Below are 16,993 nucleotides of genomic sequence, written 5' to 3'. Positions count from 1 at the left end.
ATGTTGACCAAAGCCAGAAGACTGACCTGAGCCAGAACCATGTTGACCAAAGCCAGAAGACTGATGTGAGCCAGACTCCTGTTGACCTAAGCCTGAAGACTGACCTGAGCCAGAACCATGTTGACCAAAGCCAGAAGACTGACCTGAGCCAGATGCATGTTGACCAAAGCCAGAAGACTGATGTGAGCCAGAACCATGTTGACCAAAGCCAGAAGACTGACCTGAGCCAGAACCATGTTGACCAAAGCCAGAAGACTGTCCTGAGCCAGACACATGTTGACCAAAGCCAGAAGACTGATGTGAGCCAGACTCCTGTTGACCAAAGCCAGAAGACTGACCTGAGCCAAACCTCTGTTGACTATACCTGGAAGACTGACTGGATGTGGACCCACGTCTGCTATGGCTAGAAGACTGATGTGAACCAGACCCCTGGTGACCATAGCTAGAAGACTGCCTAAAGCCTGTTCCATGCTGACCAAATCCAGAAGACTGACCTGAGCTAGATCCATGTTGACCAAAGCCAGAAGACTGACCTGAGCCAGACCCATGTTGACCAAAGCCAGAAGACTGACCTGAGCTAGATCCATGTTGACCAAAGCCAGAAGACTGACCTGAGCCAGACCCATGTTGACCAAAGCCAGAAGAGTGATGTGAGCCTGACCCCTGTTGGCTATACCTTGAAGACTGACTAGATGTGGACCCATGTCGGCTATGGCTAGGAGACTGACTTGAGCCACTCCTGTATCCACCACAGCTAGAAGACTGACCAGAACCAGACCCCTGGTGACCATAGCTAGAAGACTGACCAAAGCCTGATCCATGCTGACCAAATCCAGAAGACTGACCTGAGCCAGACCCATGTTGACCAAAGCCAGAAGACTGACCTGAGCCAGATTCATGTTGACTGAATCCAGAGGATTCTCTTTGACCATACCGATGTTGCCTATGCCTGGAAGACTGGCTTGATCCAGATGTTTGTTGGCCATAGCTGGAAGACTGATTTGATCCAGACCCATGTTGACCATAGCTAGAAGACTGACCTGAGCTGGATCTATGCTGACCACAGCATGATGATGAAGAACCATGTTGTTCATAACTAGAGGATTGACCTGAACCATATCCATGTTGACCAAAGCCAGAAGTCTGACCTGAGCCAGATTCCTGTTGACCAAAGCCAGAAGATTGACCTGAGCCCAACTCCTGTTGGCTATACCTTGAAGACTGACTGGATGTGGACCCACGTTGACTATGGCTAGGAGACTGACCTGAGCCAGTCCTATAGCCACCATAGTTAGAAGACTGCCCTGAGCTGGACCCATGGTGACCATAGCTAGAAGACTGACCGAAGCCTGATCCATGCTGACCAAATCCAGAAGACTGTCCTGAACCAGACCCATATTGGCCAAAGCCAGAAGTCTGACTTGACCTAGACCCATGTTGCCTGTACCTTGAGGACTGAACAGATCCAGATGCATGATGATTGTGGCTAGAAGACTGACTTGAGCCAGATCTGTATCTACCACTGCTGGAAGATTGTGAGCTAGATCTGTATCGCCTGTGCCTAGAAGATTGGCTTGATCCGGATCTGTTTTGGCCATATTCACCACTGCTGGGAGATGAAGCTGAACCAGACCTGTATCGCCTGTGGCTGGAAGACTGGTTTGATTGAGACACATGCTGTCCACAGCTAGAAGACTGACCTGAGTTGGATCCATGTTGGCCACAGTTTGAGGTCTGTCCTGATGAAGAACTATGTTGTCTGTAACTAGAGGATTGACCTAAGCCAGATCCATGCTGACTAAAACCAGAAGACTGACCTGAGCAAGATTCCTGTTGACCAAAACCAGATGACTCTCTTGAACTTGATCGATATGGCCTGTGTCTAGAATATTGACTTGATCCAGATCCATATTGATTGTAACTTGACGATTGCTCTGAGCCTGAACTCTGTTGGTCATAACTAGATGACTGACCTAAACCAGACCTGGGTTGATTGTGGCTAAAAGATGAGCCTGATCTAGACCCATGTGGTCCTAAGCTTGAGGACTGACCAGTTGAAGATCCATACTGTCCATAACTTGATGACTGACCTGACCCTGACCCATACTGTTCATAAATCCCTGAGGTGCACTCATGGTATTTCTGACTAGATTGTCTTGATCCAGGTGTTTGATTTTCACTATTCCATGAATGACCGTATGAATTCAATTCATACTGTTTTTGCCTAGAAGAATGGCTGGATCCTGAACCATATCTGGAGATAGACCTAGACTTACGTTTAATGCTTCCTCTGGAGCCTCTGGAAAAGGAGCTATTCTCTCCTGCACTTGAACTTGAATACGTGGAAGAGGATTTTTGTCTGTTTCCTTCCTCTTCTGTTTCACTCTGTTCCTCTTGGTGCTGGTGACTGTGCTCTTTCTGCTTTGACCCTGAAGCTTGGCAGTAGTCTTTGCCAACAATTTTATTACAAGCCCGAGACAGCTTGAATATCATCAGAAGATACTCAGTAAAATCCACTTGTTTATTATGATCTCGATCCAGATTTTGCATGATGATATCTACAGTATCTGGATCATCTGGATTCTGTGTAGGAATGAGATACAAAGGCAGCTTCATCATTATAGATCTTATACTCAGATAACCAATTGGAAGAAGGCTGTACAAATATGGTGCTTGGTATTTTGAGGTAGACATCAATCACATAGTGCTTTGCCCTGCATTGCCCTATCTTCAGCAAAGAGAAAGGAGTATGGAGTGAGTAATGCAGTGAGAAATAACTAGAAGAGGATGCAAGTGGAAGGTGAAAGGGAGCAGGGGACTAATTATTTTTGATAAAGCATGGTCAAATAGGAACAATTACCAGATTTATAATAATAAATGTAGATTGTGAATTGGCTATATAATTAGTGATATAAATAATCTTTATTTGTTCAATCAAATCCATTATTTAACTCATTCAGCATTTATTATTACCTATTATCTGACTACCATTGTATTTTATGAAGGAATAAGCCAGTACACTTGACTATTCTTACAAAATGCAACTTGAAATTTAATACAGATACAGAAACTTACAATTTATCATGAGAAGGTTTCTCTGAGGGTATTGGAAGAGAGCTATTTAGGGGTATGAGCAAGGTTAATAAGAGGAGGTAATCACTTTTGAATGATGAGCTAGACTTAGCCAAATGAAGAGGTAGAAAGGAAAGGGCTAGAGGTGAGTGAAGGCATGGCTCCTCAGAGAACTGAGAGAATTGCTGGGTTTAGAGTATGGAGACTCAAAAGAAGTGGATAGAGAGATAAATAGGGACTACATCATAACTTTTAAGTCATTTTAAGGGATTTTGGATTTTGAATGCAAATTGCTTTGTATGCAAGATATAAATTGTTGAAGGATTTTGAGCATCTAATGCTGAGATTGGAAGTAGAAGATGCACTAAAAGTAGTGGTAGAGACACATGGGCTGTTGATGAACTAGGTGGAGACAGGAAAGTGCTGCTGCCCACTGAGAGTGAGGATATCAGGAATGGCACCAGATTTCTACCTTGAATGAAAAGGGGAAGGAAAAATTTAGAGGAGAAGATGGTGAGATTTATATCTGACCAACTTAAGACATCCATAAGATTCCAAATAATATTCAGTGGGCAGTCAAATTTAAGGAATGGAAGGTTGAGAGGTGAAATACTTATTTTTAGAACTGACACTTTTAAGGTAGTTGTTGCTCTTGTGGTTTAGGTTTACATGCTGGTTTCTAGAACTCAGATGCCTTCCAGTACCAGAATTTCAGAAATGGGCATTGGTCTGGACATTTTGGAGTGAAGAAAGACAAAGATGGGAAAGGAAATGCACTTCACATGCTTTGTAAATTTTGAGGTCCACAATTGCTCCCATAGATATGACAGCTAAAGAAACTATAGACTTTGGGCCAGCCAGATAGCTCAACAGGTTAAAGTGTCTGCTTAGGCAGAGAGCAGGCACTAGGGTTCGATCCCCAGCATGCTGTGCTGGCCCCACCCCCAGGGTGCATTGAGAGTGTGATTGAGACTGGGTGTGTTGGTGCATGCCTGTAATCCCAGCACTTGGGAGGCTGAAAACAGGAGGATCACTTCAGGTTGATCTATGTAGTGAGACCCTGTAGATTCTGTACTGAATAACTGAAAAAAAAAAAAAACTATAGATTTTGTCTGATTTTTGTTGGGATAGTTTATTTGGTCACGTGTTACTTGGTCATCCATTATGGATCAACTTTTATTTTTATTTTTATTTTTTTGGTGGAACCAGTGATTTAACTCAGGCCCTTGAAGAATATGGATTAACTTTTGATGGCATCACAAGCCCACTAAGTTCCAATTCTGTATTGACAAGCAGGGAGAGTCCTCTGAGATGATTGGCATACATGATAAAAAGCTAGGACGTGGCAAAGAGGAGAATTTCAGAAGTGAGTCATAACAGAATTATTACCTTCAGAATTTGACGAAATTCATTTTCCAAAAGTTCTTTCAGCTCTGCCTTGCTCAACATGTCACATTCCTCATTCTGGGTAGCATATTGGTAGAAAACATCGATGACAGTGACAATGCCTTGTAGGAGTTTAGGCATCTTTTTGCAAATTTAAGTTAACCTAAAAGGGTGGGGAGAAGTACACTTTTTATTTTTTATTATTGCTTGCTACTTCCTTCCTTCCTTTCTTTTTTAAAAATTTCTTTCTTTGAGATAATTTCTTTCTGTACCGTTTAGACTGGCCTTGAGCTCACTGTAGTCCAGGCTGGGCTGAAACTCAGCATGAGCCACACACTACCTGGCTATTCTTTTTTTTTCTTTTTCTTCAACACATAAATAGATATATTAACTTGTAAGAATTGTCAGCCATCATTAATTTTATTCTGTCTTAAGAACTAATCCAGGGTTGATTGATTTGTTGAATTCATATAGCAAGAGAATGATGAAATTAGCAACAGGACCCATGTTTTGTATTTCTGCTACTAAATTAATGTGGGAGTGACAGTTTTCTGTTTTGGGCTCCATCCCTTACCAGAGGCATTAACTTTACTGAGGAATTATAGAAATCCTGAGTTTTCCAACTGATCCTTTGTAAGAAACAGAGGACTGTTTCTTTGTAGATCCCAACCATCACACTTTAGGGGACAGGTCCCTCCTCTACATAGGATGTCAAACTCCAACTGAAATATACCAATGGCTAAATTGGATCCTCAAGACTTGTAGACTAGCGAGGGTAGACAAAGTGAGCAAAGCCATCCATAGTTTTAGGTGATATGAAACTGGGGAGCTGCTGTTATCAGAATTAGCTTCTGTTCTCTTTCTCCACACACGAAGTGATCCTCAGGCTTTACTGGATATACAGCAGAGAGAAAAGGCTCAGCAGTTAAACAGAGATCTTGCCTAGGAGGTAACTAGGTTCCCATGACCTTAAGCAAAGACTGTACAGAAAGACTATCCTACATATAGTTTGGTTATTACTTCATTTTTGTTTTCAATAGGGTTAAGTTCATACCAAAGTTCTCTAAAGCAACACACACACACACACACACACACACACACACACACACTCATATCAGTTCCTTTTTGCTTTAGAGAACATCCTGGACTTTCCTAATTTTGCAGCCTTAAGAACTTACGAGCAGTGCGGAACCACCGCTTACTCACCCAGTGCACCAGAGGAACGGTAGGATGGAGATGGAAGCAGCTTGCAGGGTGCTGCTCCTGGGGACAATGGCCTTCTTATAGAAGGGATGATGGTCCATATAGGGAGGAGCTGCCCTCTTGGAGATGTCCTAATGCACTCCTAAACAAGTTCAGCTCCTTCTCTATCTCCACCTTCTGGGTGTTTACCTTCTTACTTCCTTACATGCTTGCCTGAGACTGCAATAGCAGTTCTCAAATCTGGGCTAGTATCAGCCCCACCTGTCAGTCACAGGACACTGAAAGAAGGCCTCTTCATGTATTCACTCAACTATGTGGCACCAAGAATCAACAACAAATGACATGGACTTTAATGGAGATTAAATAAAATATGTGCAGGGACATCAGGGCCCAAATGTCAAAGAATCATGGAATTTAATGTTCAGAGGAACTGTAAAGATTATCTAGTGAGACTTCACTATTCTGAGATAAAATTTACATGAAATCCTATTCAGGATGTTATCTATGATCTTCTTATTACCTCTTGGAATGAATAATGGATGCAGAGGCTGTCCTTTGTATCTGCTTAATTAACTCAATTTACCAAGACTTAGTGCCCGCTGTCAATATAAATTTCATTTCAGCCACCATACAATTAGTAGGAAAAGCCTGTCCTCATGACCTTGGCTATAGGTTCTCTCTGTCTGTCTCTGTCTCTCTGTCTCTGTCTCTCTTTCCCTGTCTCTCTCTGTCTCTGTCTGTCTCTCTGTCTCTCTGTCTCTCTGTCTCTCTGTCTCTCTCTCTGTCTCTTCTCTCTTAGATTTGGTACAGGGTCTCACTAGCATCTCGGACTCTTAGTGATCCTCCTTTCTGTTTTCAGCCTCCATGGCTGTTCTTGGTGGCCAGTTCAGTGTGGGTGGGGCTGGTGCAGCATGTGGTGCCCGCATCGGACCCCAGTCCATGCACTATCCTAAGCAGATGCTTAGACTGCTGAGCTGTCTCACTGGACCTTGGCTATGGGTTTTTACAGCTCCATTTTTTCTTTTACATTCCCTTTTATGTTTCACTTATAATTAACTATTTCAACCTTCCTTAGTATAGAGTGCTATTTCATGTTTCTTTGTCTTGGTATATCTTTCCTCACCTGGTGATTACTATTCGTTGTCCAGAATCCCTGTTAGCCTCCCTGTGTGAAATCTTTCTTGAATTACTCAAGAGAGAGTTATAATTAATTATATACTTCATAATTGTATAGTTAGATAACTCGACATACTTTATTTTTCATGATTGTTTTACAATGTAATTAATGCTTAGTGTAAAAATTAGAAAATACAGACATGAAAAACAGAAAAAACTGAACCTCCTAGCTGTAAATAATTACCATTAATTATTTGGTTCAATATTGATAAATTGGCTACTTACTCATATATATGTGTGTGTGTGTGTGTGTGTGTGTGTGTGTGTGTGTGAATGGACATTCTTTATTCCCATGTCACTTAGAGACTTCAGTGTATTCCTGGCACATACAGGTCTACAATAAATATTTGTCATTTTAAGTTGAATTTAAAGAGGAATGGGGCCATAAGTATACTCTTTTACACTGACCAACTTTCTCCCAGCCCAGTAGGGTTAGGACCTGCCTGCTCTCTTGTCTTATCATCTTCCCCTCAAAAGACATGATTCACCTTGGTTGTAGTCTGAGTCTTAGCACGGGGAATCAGTGAGTGGCTCTCTGTGTACCTGAGCACATTTCTCCATCTTCTGTCCATTATGAACATATGACACAAAGTTTACTAAACTGAAGTGACACAGACTTACAACTTGGGCAATATTGTAATTGTAATTTGAGAAGGAGCGGTAGCAACTATTGACAAATGATAATTATATGATTCCAAATTCAACCATCATTAGGCTCTGTGTGTGTGTGTGTGTGTGTGTGTGTGTGTGTGTGTGTGTTTGAACTACCCAGAGGGCTATGGAATCAGTATCCATTCTGTAGTTATGTTTCCCTTGGATGCCCGATTTGGTCCAGGATTCCATGCTTTATCAGAGCAATGACCTTTTTAATGGGTGCCTGAGACTGGGAGTGAAGGTGAGGTGGGCTCTGTTGAATGAAGTCTGATTTCCTGCAGGAGCCAGTTGTCTCAAATGGAGGAAAAGGTTGCCTGTAGACTATCCCAGGCGAACATGCCCTTGAGACCAGTGTTCTAAACTTGCCAGCATATTTTTGGTAAGAGCTTAGATAATAAATATGACAGGATTTGTGGGCCAGTTGGTGGTCTTTGTTGCAGCTACTTAACTCTGCTGTTGTAGCTCAGAAGCAACCACAAATGAAGTGTTAACAAGTGAGCATGATCTGTGTTTTATTATTTTTTTATTTTTATTTTTATTTTTATTTTTTATTTTTTTGTTCCTCGAACGCCTTCAGGGCACTTTTGGCCAGCGGGAGAGTTGTGAGGTTCGAACTCCAGCAACCTGAGGCTGACAGCTTTGTGGAAGCAGCCACTTAAAGGCCTGAGCTAGGGCCAGGCCCCCTGATCCGTGTTTTAGTAGAACTTATTATTTCATGTAATTTCATATCACAGTTTTCAACCAGTTATGCATACAGAAAACATTCTGGTGGGATGTAGAAAAGCTGATGATACGTTCCAAACGGCCTGTGAATTATAGTTTGCTACCTTTGCCTCCTTCATTTGCTTGTCAGGTATAATTCTCTGGGAAAGGAAAACCTCATGTGGAAGCAGAAGGTCTGGGAAATATAGGACCCCAGAGGCATTCAGTCTGGTGAGAGAGAAAGGTGTACGTGCCTATGAATTTCATTATGTTAGGGTGGTAGTGAGAGAGAATAGAGTAAGGGACCTAAAGGTGCTTATTAAAGGGTGGTACATTCTGGATTGATGTAGGGAAGAAAATTTCAGCATCTACAGTTGACTGAAAGTGTGAGAAACTCTATGATAATCTAACTTATTGTCAAGGATATTATAGGGACTTTCTTGTATCATGCAAAGAATATTTTGGCATTTTTTAAACAAACATTTAATCCTTTCGATGTCCTTTATTTATTCTTTCAATATCCTCAACCAACTAGAATTTTGCTTAATTCGTCAACCAGAATTTTGTTGATCTTTATTTCCTGATTTGTGTCAAGAAAACAAGAGTCATGTAGAGTATGAGTTTTAACTTCTCTTCCTACTGGTATTTCTAATGTAAGAGTTGGACTAGATTATCACAAAAAGTTCTTTTTATAAAACTGAGGTTCATGGTTTTACTGGTGTGTGTGCTCCATAGTAGTAACAGGGCTGAGCATACAGATTCCCTTATTATGTTTGTTTAGTGATTTTTCCCTTTAGAGACACTAAATTTCAGGATTCAAAATTTTTTATAGCATGCACCATAGTCTAGATCTTTGAGGGTCTCTCTCTGGTGCATTGCTAGAAGAGTAAACGTTGTGCTCTCCCTAAAACATTGTGTTGCTGATGTACATCAATCTTGATAACAACTCCATGATTCAGATTATTATTTCCTCTATTTTTCAGATGAGAAAATTGAGGTTCAGGGAAGTGTTCAACTTGTTTCCAGTCACTTAGTTATTAAGTGGAAGAGACAAGGTTAAAGCTCAAACCTGCTTCCTTCTAGGAATAGCTAGGGAACAGAGAACTATTCATGTGTTAGAAAAGGCAGGTTGTGGAGCTATTTCTTGAGCAATGGAGTGTCTCATTTTAGACTGCCCAGCAACACTGGCAAGAATGAGTTAGAGTGCGTGGCTGAGTGGCAGTGATGTGTCTTTAGCGCCATCTGCTGGGAGTAGGGAAATGCTACAATGTGCCTTTCTCCTTGCTCGTCATTTCCCCTCATCTCGTCTATGTTGTCATAGTTCTTTGTATTTCAGGCTCCATGAATGAAAAAACTATTAAAACAATCAGGAAGGTACACACACACACAGAAGATATTGAAGAGTGGTGTATACTTAATAGCTTCAGTAAGGATACTTGAGGATATTTCAACTTATGTATGGTGTAAGTTCAAATTTTAATAGTAATATATGAAAATCATGTTGTTTGGGGGATCAATTAAAGTGTTAAACATGAAAGCACAAGTTTTGAAGTTTTTGGCAAATTTTATATTACACATGACTATTATGGAAGTGTATTAGATTTTATAGTATCATCTGATCACTGTTACTGGTTGTACTACCCTGAATTGTAGACAGACTTCTTTTTTAATTTTTTTTTTATTTGTATATATGTGCAGTCCACAATGATTACATTAACTGGGGGTAATAAGTGTACATAACATATCTTAATTTTTTAATGTCCCATTCCCCTCCCCACCCTTCTTGTTTCTCTATCTCTTGACCTTTTCCCATTGGTAAAAGATCTGTCTCCCTATTTTCTATTATCTTTTTAAAAAATTATTTATACTTTGGGTTGCTCATATAAAGTGCAATGTCTATTTTTATTTTTTTGAGAACTCTACAGAGTGATATCCATAGTGGTTATACTACTTTGCATTCCTATCAACAATGTACAAGGGTTTAGTTTTCCCTGTAGCCACTGAGATTTGTTTCTTGATGATAGCAATTCTTTCTGGAGTGAGCTGGAATCTCACTGTTTTAATTTGCATTTCTCTAATGAGCAGATATGTTGAGCATTTTCTCATGTGTTTATTGGCCATTTGTACTTCTTCTTCTTCTTTTTTTAAAAATGTGTTTAGAACAGGGTCTACAGGGTCTCACTACACAGATTGGACTCATAGTGATCTTCCTGTTTTCAGCCTCCCAAGTGCTGGGATTACAGGTGCGTAGCACCATGCCCAGTCTCATTCATCCTCTCAGTGCACTCAAGGGGCAGGATTGGCACAGCCTGCTGGGGATCAAACCCAGTCCCTGTGCCTGCCTAAGCAGGTGCTTTAGTCTGCTGAGCTGGCTGGCTGGCCCTGTACTTCTTTTGAGAAGTGTCTGTTATTTTGGGTGCCCATGTCTAGATTGGGTCTTTTATTACAGAAATGCGTTGGCTTATTCCTTTTGTTGCATGGACAGAGCTTCTGAGGTTCTCGTTTCAAGCAACCTTTTTATATAAAAGTTGATAGCAAAAAGCTATGAGCAGACAATCCCATTTACCTCTTTCTCATTCAGATGCATCGTTATAAATGACAGAAACTTAGCTGGTCAGAGAGCTTAGAGGATTAAAGTGCCTGCTTAGGCAGACACAGGAGCCAGGGGTTTGATCCCTGGCTTGCCGTACTGGCCCTGCCCCTGGGGCACACTGAGATGGGGATTGAGACTGGGCGTGGTGGTACCCACCTGTAATCCCAGTGCTTGGGGGGCTGAAAAGGAGGATCATTGTGAGTCCGATCTGTGTAGTGAGACACTATAGATCCTGTAATAAATACATTAAAAAATGATAGGAACTGATTGAAATGGCATAAAACTGAAAATGGAGCTTTGGAGAACAAAGACAAGTTCAGAAAATGGAAGAAGAATCCCCAAAGAAATCTTGGGTGAAGTTGTGAAAATCATATAAAGCATTAAAGAGTGCTATGGCTTTTGTCTACACATCCCCTCCAAAGCCCCATGTGGCCATAGGATTTTTTCCAGAGGTGGCTGAATCTAGAGTGTATGGTTGATTCATAGTGCAATTCTGGGATTAAGGGGTGGATTGGGGGGAGGGTGATTGGTGGATCAGTCCACTGATTGTGAATGGGTATTTTGTCTCAGCAATGAGAAAAGTAAGGTAAAGAGTAAATAAAAGATTGGGGGTCAGTGACAGAACTTTTTATGACAGGATCTTTGCTTTTGTCCTGTATTATAACCTAAGTGTCCAAGGGTAGACTCAGATTATTAGTAGCTTTCTGGTATATACACAATCTTCTATGTCTGGGCCTGTATATTCACTAGCCTTAGAGAAATTTATATTGTTTTATTGAACTGGACTCATTCATCTATGAGTTGCTTCTCACTTGGCCCACCAATCCTCTGATTGTCCTTCACTAACACTGGCTTGACTAATAATAGGTTCCTATTGTTTTCTTGTTTAAGGATTCAGTCTCTATAGATGATTACCTGATAAATTACCTAGATTTTCCATAAACAAACTCATATCTTTCTCTTATGTCAGACCCAAATTTTCTATGTTAGATCCAGTTTACCTATAATAAGCAGATGTTCACCTTTGGTAGAATTCTGAACTGTCTTCTGGATTTTCCATGGCTGGGCTCATCTTCTCCTGTTATGCCAGACCAGAATTTCTTTGGTCATATTCAGATTTATCATGGGAAGGAAAAGATTGTGTTTCTTCTGATTTTTCTGGACTTGATTGAACTGACTATAACCAAATCCTCTTTGTCTACTTTACTAGACTCAGACTATAAATTATTGTGTGTGAGTAATTCTGAATATCCCTATCTATTCCTAGTTTGTCTGTGGCTAAATTGTGTTCTTTTGTTGCTGGAGTTCAGCTATTCATGAGTAGGCCCAGATTACCTTCTAATGTGTGTCTGTGGTAAGACTCTGAGTGTCTTACCTTGTCTTCTTTTTTTTGTTAAATTTATTTATTTGTGTGTGTGTGTGTGTGTGTGTGTGTGTGTGTGGCCAGCTCAGCCCACCAGGGGGCGGGGCTGGCTGGCATGTGGTGCTGGGGGATTGAACCGCGGTCCCTGTGCTTTGCTAAGCTTGTTCTAAGTAGGTGCTGTAGACCACTGAGCCATCTCACCAGCCCATACCTTGTCTTCTGACTGTGTCCCAACTATCCGTGCTGAGATTAAACATAAACTGATGCCGACTTTCTATGGTAGTCAGATATCTTTGTGACATGATCACTATTATAAATGGATCTTCAATGTCTATATGTACTTGATCCAGACTTTGTAAATGCACATTGTCTGTGTTACCTATTGTTCATAGTGAAATGCATATCTTCCTGTTATACTGAGCCTAGATTTTTGTTTGGGTAGTTCCAGAAATTCCTTGCATCATTTGTTATTTGGCCATGCTGACATCTTGAATGTCTAGAAATGTGTTCTAACTCTCTATGGCTAGAGTCCTGTTTTCCTCTAGTGCTGAATCATGATTGCTTATGAGCTTACTCAGGTTGCTGTGGGTGAAAGCAGACATCTATCTCTTCCTCTGATTGTCCTTTACTATTACTGAATAGCTGTTTTCTGCTTATATTGGTAACAGACTGTGTGGCAACAGACCCTGAGAACCTACTACAGTCTTCTGACTGTGACTACGTTCTTGCTTTGATTCTAGGTCCAGAATTTTTATGGATTAATGCTGATTCTCCATATGAGTCTTCTAATTGTCCTTAACCAGCCTATTAATTGGATTTTTGTTTATTTGTACTATATTGGTTCCAGACTCTGTTGGTGATGACTGTCTAGTAGAAGACTCTAAGCATCTATAGTTAACTTCTAACTATTCCTGGGTGGATCCATGTTTTTCTGTATTCAACTTCTGCATGAGTAGACCTAAACTGCCCCTGAGTTTGTATCTGGCTATGATTAAGGCACTCATTGTTTAGAGCTGTCTTCTCTGTAATTATGCCTGGCTATTTTTTTTTAGGTTATTTATTTATTTTTGTATCAGGAATCAAGCTCAGGACCTCTTGTAGGCAGGTGCTGTGCCACTGAGATATATTCTCAGCCCTGTTTTTAGTGTTGAACATAATCATCTTTGTGTAGATTTAGATTGCCCTTTCTGGCTCTGGAAAGATCTAGCATTTAGAATTTGTGGAGCTACCTCTTTAGGTTTCTATAATTGGATCTTTACTTTTCTGTTATGCTGGAGTCCAGCTGCTTTGCTTATGCTCAGATAGCCCATAAGTTGATTCTCACTGTCTCTCTGTTTTTAGTATCATTAATATACTGATTATACTTGCATCCTTGATATTTGCTTATAATAAGCCTAGAATGTATTTATAATGTTTGCTTGTAAGTTTAACCTGAAAATCCAGTGCTGCCTTTTGATTGTCCACAATTGGATCCATTTCTTTCCCTTGTATCAGATGCTTCTCCTTCATTAGAATATCTGGATTGTCTCTTGAGTGTCTGACAATCCTTGCATTGTGCCTGGCTGGGAGTCTTTGAGGAGGGGGAGCTAGGATCCCGTATGAAGATGCTCTATGTCTTTTCAGGTCCTTGCCCTACTTCCAGTGAAGAATGAAGAAGTTGGACTATTAGTAGAAAATGGGGGAGTCAAGGCTCATATAGTGGAAATGAAACTTTATTTAAAATGTGGCAAATGTAGAGAAAGCAGAAAGGAGTTCTATCTTAGCAAAATGCTGCTGCAAGATAGGTGGCCTCCCCTTGGGATGGCACAGGAGTTTGAAGTGTATGTCATACTTACAGAGGCACACTGTTTCATTGATTGGTACGGGCGAGGCTAACCTGGGTCTTAGCTTTGTTTCTGAGCAGGGACGAGGTCAGCATACAGTAAATGTGAATAACACTTTCACAAAGGATACAGTTGCACATGTTGTTTCAAGCACATGGTACACCATAAGCATGCTATGATCTTACAGTCATCAGCGAGAGATAACTACTATTATCAGTCACAGATAAGCCTGTGATGATTTTACAATGTTAGTCATCCATGTTTTGTCCTGGGTTTTTTATGAACCTCTAATTTGACCCAATAGTTGATGAGTTTCTCACCTAACTTTTGATGGTCCATGGCTAATTTTTTTTTTTTAATTGTGCTGAATCCAGACTGGCCATGTTCATACACAGCTTGACCATGGTAGAAGAGTGATTGCCTATTTTAGTCTCTTGGTTACCTTTAAAAAATTTTTTTATTCATTTTAGTGAGAAAAAAATAGCAATGAAACAGTTTCAAAACAGGTTAGTAGGACAGTTATAATAACTAATACATTGCATATTATTGTTTTTATAGTAGTTATTCAAAGGACAAGATGCAGACACGACATCTTGTCTAAACAATATTAGTGCAAACTGTTATAGGATAATAATATCATTAACTTTCTCTTCTGGATGTTTAACAACTAAGGTTTGCAGACCAAAAATTAGACAGATAGATGGGCTAAAAGGACAGCCAGTATTTTGGGCCTAGCCCTTCAAGGTCAGTGAGGACTCAGGACATAAGAGAACCTCTGCTGTAACTTTCTGTAACTAAGTGGTGTCCCAGATTTTCTGATCAAGGAGATTATGGGGCCACAGAGGAAAGTGATCTTGATTGTCTTTTATTAGTGAACTCAATAAAATTAGATTTCTGTTTTCTATTTTACTGGATCTAGACTGCACAGGGGTAATGAGTGTCTGTGGCAAGACTGTGGGTTTTCTGAGCTCTTTTTTTTTTTTTATTGATTATGACTATGTCTTCTTGTACTGGGCCTGGTTTCTTCATGTGTAGACCCAATCTGTCTAGAGGGCAATATCTGTCCTGCATATCCAGCACTATCTTATGGTTGCTGGTGGCTGGAAACTTAATTTTCTATTTTCTTTCTGGTTTCTATTATATATAGTCATATGTTCATGGGTTGAGTCTGACTCCTAATTTTCTTTTGCTATCACTAAATTGACTCTTCCTGTGTACCTTTATCCACTTCTATTGACCTCAGACTCTAAATATTAATTGACTAGAAGATGACTTGAAGTGTTTCACATTCTTTCTTGAGCATCCATAATTGGATCAATGTCATACTTTCATCCTTGACCTAGTTTCTTCTTGGATAAGACAACCTGTCTATGATTGATTATTTGGCTCTGCTGAGGTCATGACTGTTTGGCTATTGCTAGATTTCTGTTTTTCTGCTTGGCTTGATTTATATTGCTAATGGTGATATTTAGATTGATGATAGGTTGATCATGGCTTGTTCTGTGAATATACTGATTTCTTTTAACTGTTTATAAGAGAAGGGAACAAGACAAAGAAAAGTTAATGTCTCCAGTGAATTCTGTTTCACCTTTTTTTTTTTTTTTTTGTGTGTGTGTGTGTGTGTGAACTGGTTTTCGGTAGCTAGCAAAAGAAGGGTCAATCATCCTGTTTTTGGGTCAGTGGGACTATGAAAGAGAACAATTTCAGCCACTTATGGGTTCTTCAGAAAATGTGGGGGTGATTAGTTATTGCCAAGTGCACATGTCTGTCTCTGTTGCAGTGTCTGTCACTGTCCCTCATTATTTCCACGTTAATTATACTACAGCTGCATTATTTTCTCACTATTATTTTTTGTTATTGTTGTTCAGCATCCTATAAACTAGCGCTGACTTCTTTAGAGAGGGAATACAGGAGATGGAAAATCTGGCTATAAACCTGAGGACCCTGTGTCTATGTAACAGCACTGGGAAACAACAGGCGTGATACCATATCAAATCTACATCTTTAGCGGGGTATTTTGGGATAGCACTTCAGGCAGAGAAGCAGGCCATAGTAGAATGTAAGTGCCAACTTTAACTGATATGTGGAGAGCAAACACAGATATTATTCATTTGAAGCCAGTTAGAAAAATGAATATGTTGATTTCCTTTAATTTAGACCATGTCATGGGGTAGGAGGGTGTTTATTTATACATAGACAGTCATTTTCACTTTAGCTTGATTTACTCAAGTAAAAAATTCAAGAAAGGTAGCTTTTGAAAGCATGAAACTCAGGGTTTGGAGATTTGAAATCCAGTTGCTGTCTTGGTAAGTATTGCTTGTGTGATAGGCTCCTCTGCAAAATGATGACACTACTTTTTAAGTCTGATACTGTGGGAAGATAAATTTGGGTATGGTTCGCATAGGATGATAGTCCTTTAAATGGTAGAAACTTACTGACATTTATATCATCCTGTTCTCTCCCTCTCTTTATCCACTTGCCTAAATCATGTAAAGCTGCATATGTTTTCCTTTCAGGGCAAGGGAACTTTTTCTGTTAATATTGGTTTTTCTGGATCATAATGTGTCAGCCTAATTTCTGTACTTCTGCAAGTCTCCATTGGACAGCATTTGCAAGTATTTCTTGGGACGGAGGAACTATGGTCAGTAACTTCAGTTTCCTGATGTTGCTTTGATAGGACTAATAGCCACTTGGGTTAATGGGTGGTGGTAATATTTACAATGGACAAAACCCTTTTGTTTCTTTAAAGTGAAACGGTGAGACAGTGTTTGTGCTGGACGAAAAAATATGATTAAATTCCTTCTCTTGTTTACTGTTTATTTTTGGTGTGGAATACACTGCTACATTCTCATTTTATATGCCATGAGGCAGTGGAAGACATTTAGTTCTGTCAATGAAAAGTTAAAAACTTTGATGTTATTAAAAACGTAAAAGAGACAAAATGTGGTATCTGATCAATTGTTTATTCTCAACTTTTACGCAGTGTACTTTTTGAAATTATAAGCCAAATATGACAAATGA

The 16,993-nt window shown here is 40.0% G+C and overlaps 1 protein-coding gene across 1 annotated transcript; it reads right to left on the bottom strand.

The window, feature by feature from the left end:
- Nucleotides 1-1,778: 1,778 nt before the first annotated feature.
- LOC111817066 (hornerin-like) lies at nt 1,779-4,599 on the bottom strand. The gene is made up of 3 exons (XM_023716385.1): nt 4,462-4,599; nt 2,052-2,583; nt 1,779-1,960 (listed from the first exon to the last, which is right to left on the bottom strand). Exons 1-3 carry the CDS (start codon nt 4,597-4,599, stop codon nt 1,779-1,781), a joined length of 852 nt encoding a protein of 283 aa, XP_023572153.1.
- Between the last annotated feature and the right edge of the window lie 12,394 nt (nt 4,600-16,993).

This window comes from Octodon degus, unplaced genomic scaffold (assembly GCF_000260255.1).
Source record: "Octodon degus isolate 3935 unplaced genomic scaffold, OctDeg1.0 scaffold00048, whole genome shotgun sequence".
NCBI lineage: Eukaryota > Metazoa > Chordata > Mammalia > Rodentia > Octodontidae > Octodon > Octodon degus.
The sequence above is the reverse complement of the archived record's forward strand: the minus strand, read 5'-3'. Positions and strand labels throughout refer to the sequence as shown.

Excerpts from the sequence above, each read along its gene's own strand:
- LOC111817066 (XM_023716385.1), bottom strand. The coding sequence starts at position 4,599 with ATGCCTAAACTCCTACAAGGCATTGTCACTGTCATCGATGTTTTCTAC. Across the intron at positions 2,584-4,461 it reads AATTTCGTCAAATTCTGAAG|AATCCAGATGATCCAGATAC; the intron begins GTAATAATTCTG and ends ATTCCTACACAG. Across the intron at positions 1,961-2,051 it reads ACAGTATGGATCTTCAACTG|TTATGACCAACAGAGTTCAG; the intron begins GTCAGTCCTCAA and ends TCAGTCATCTAG.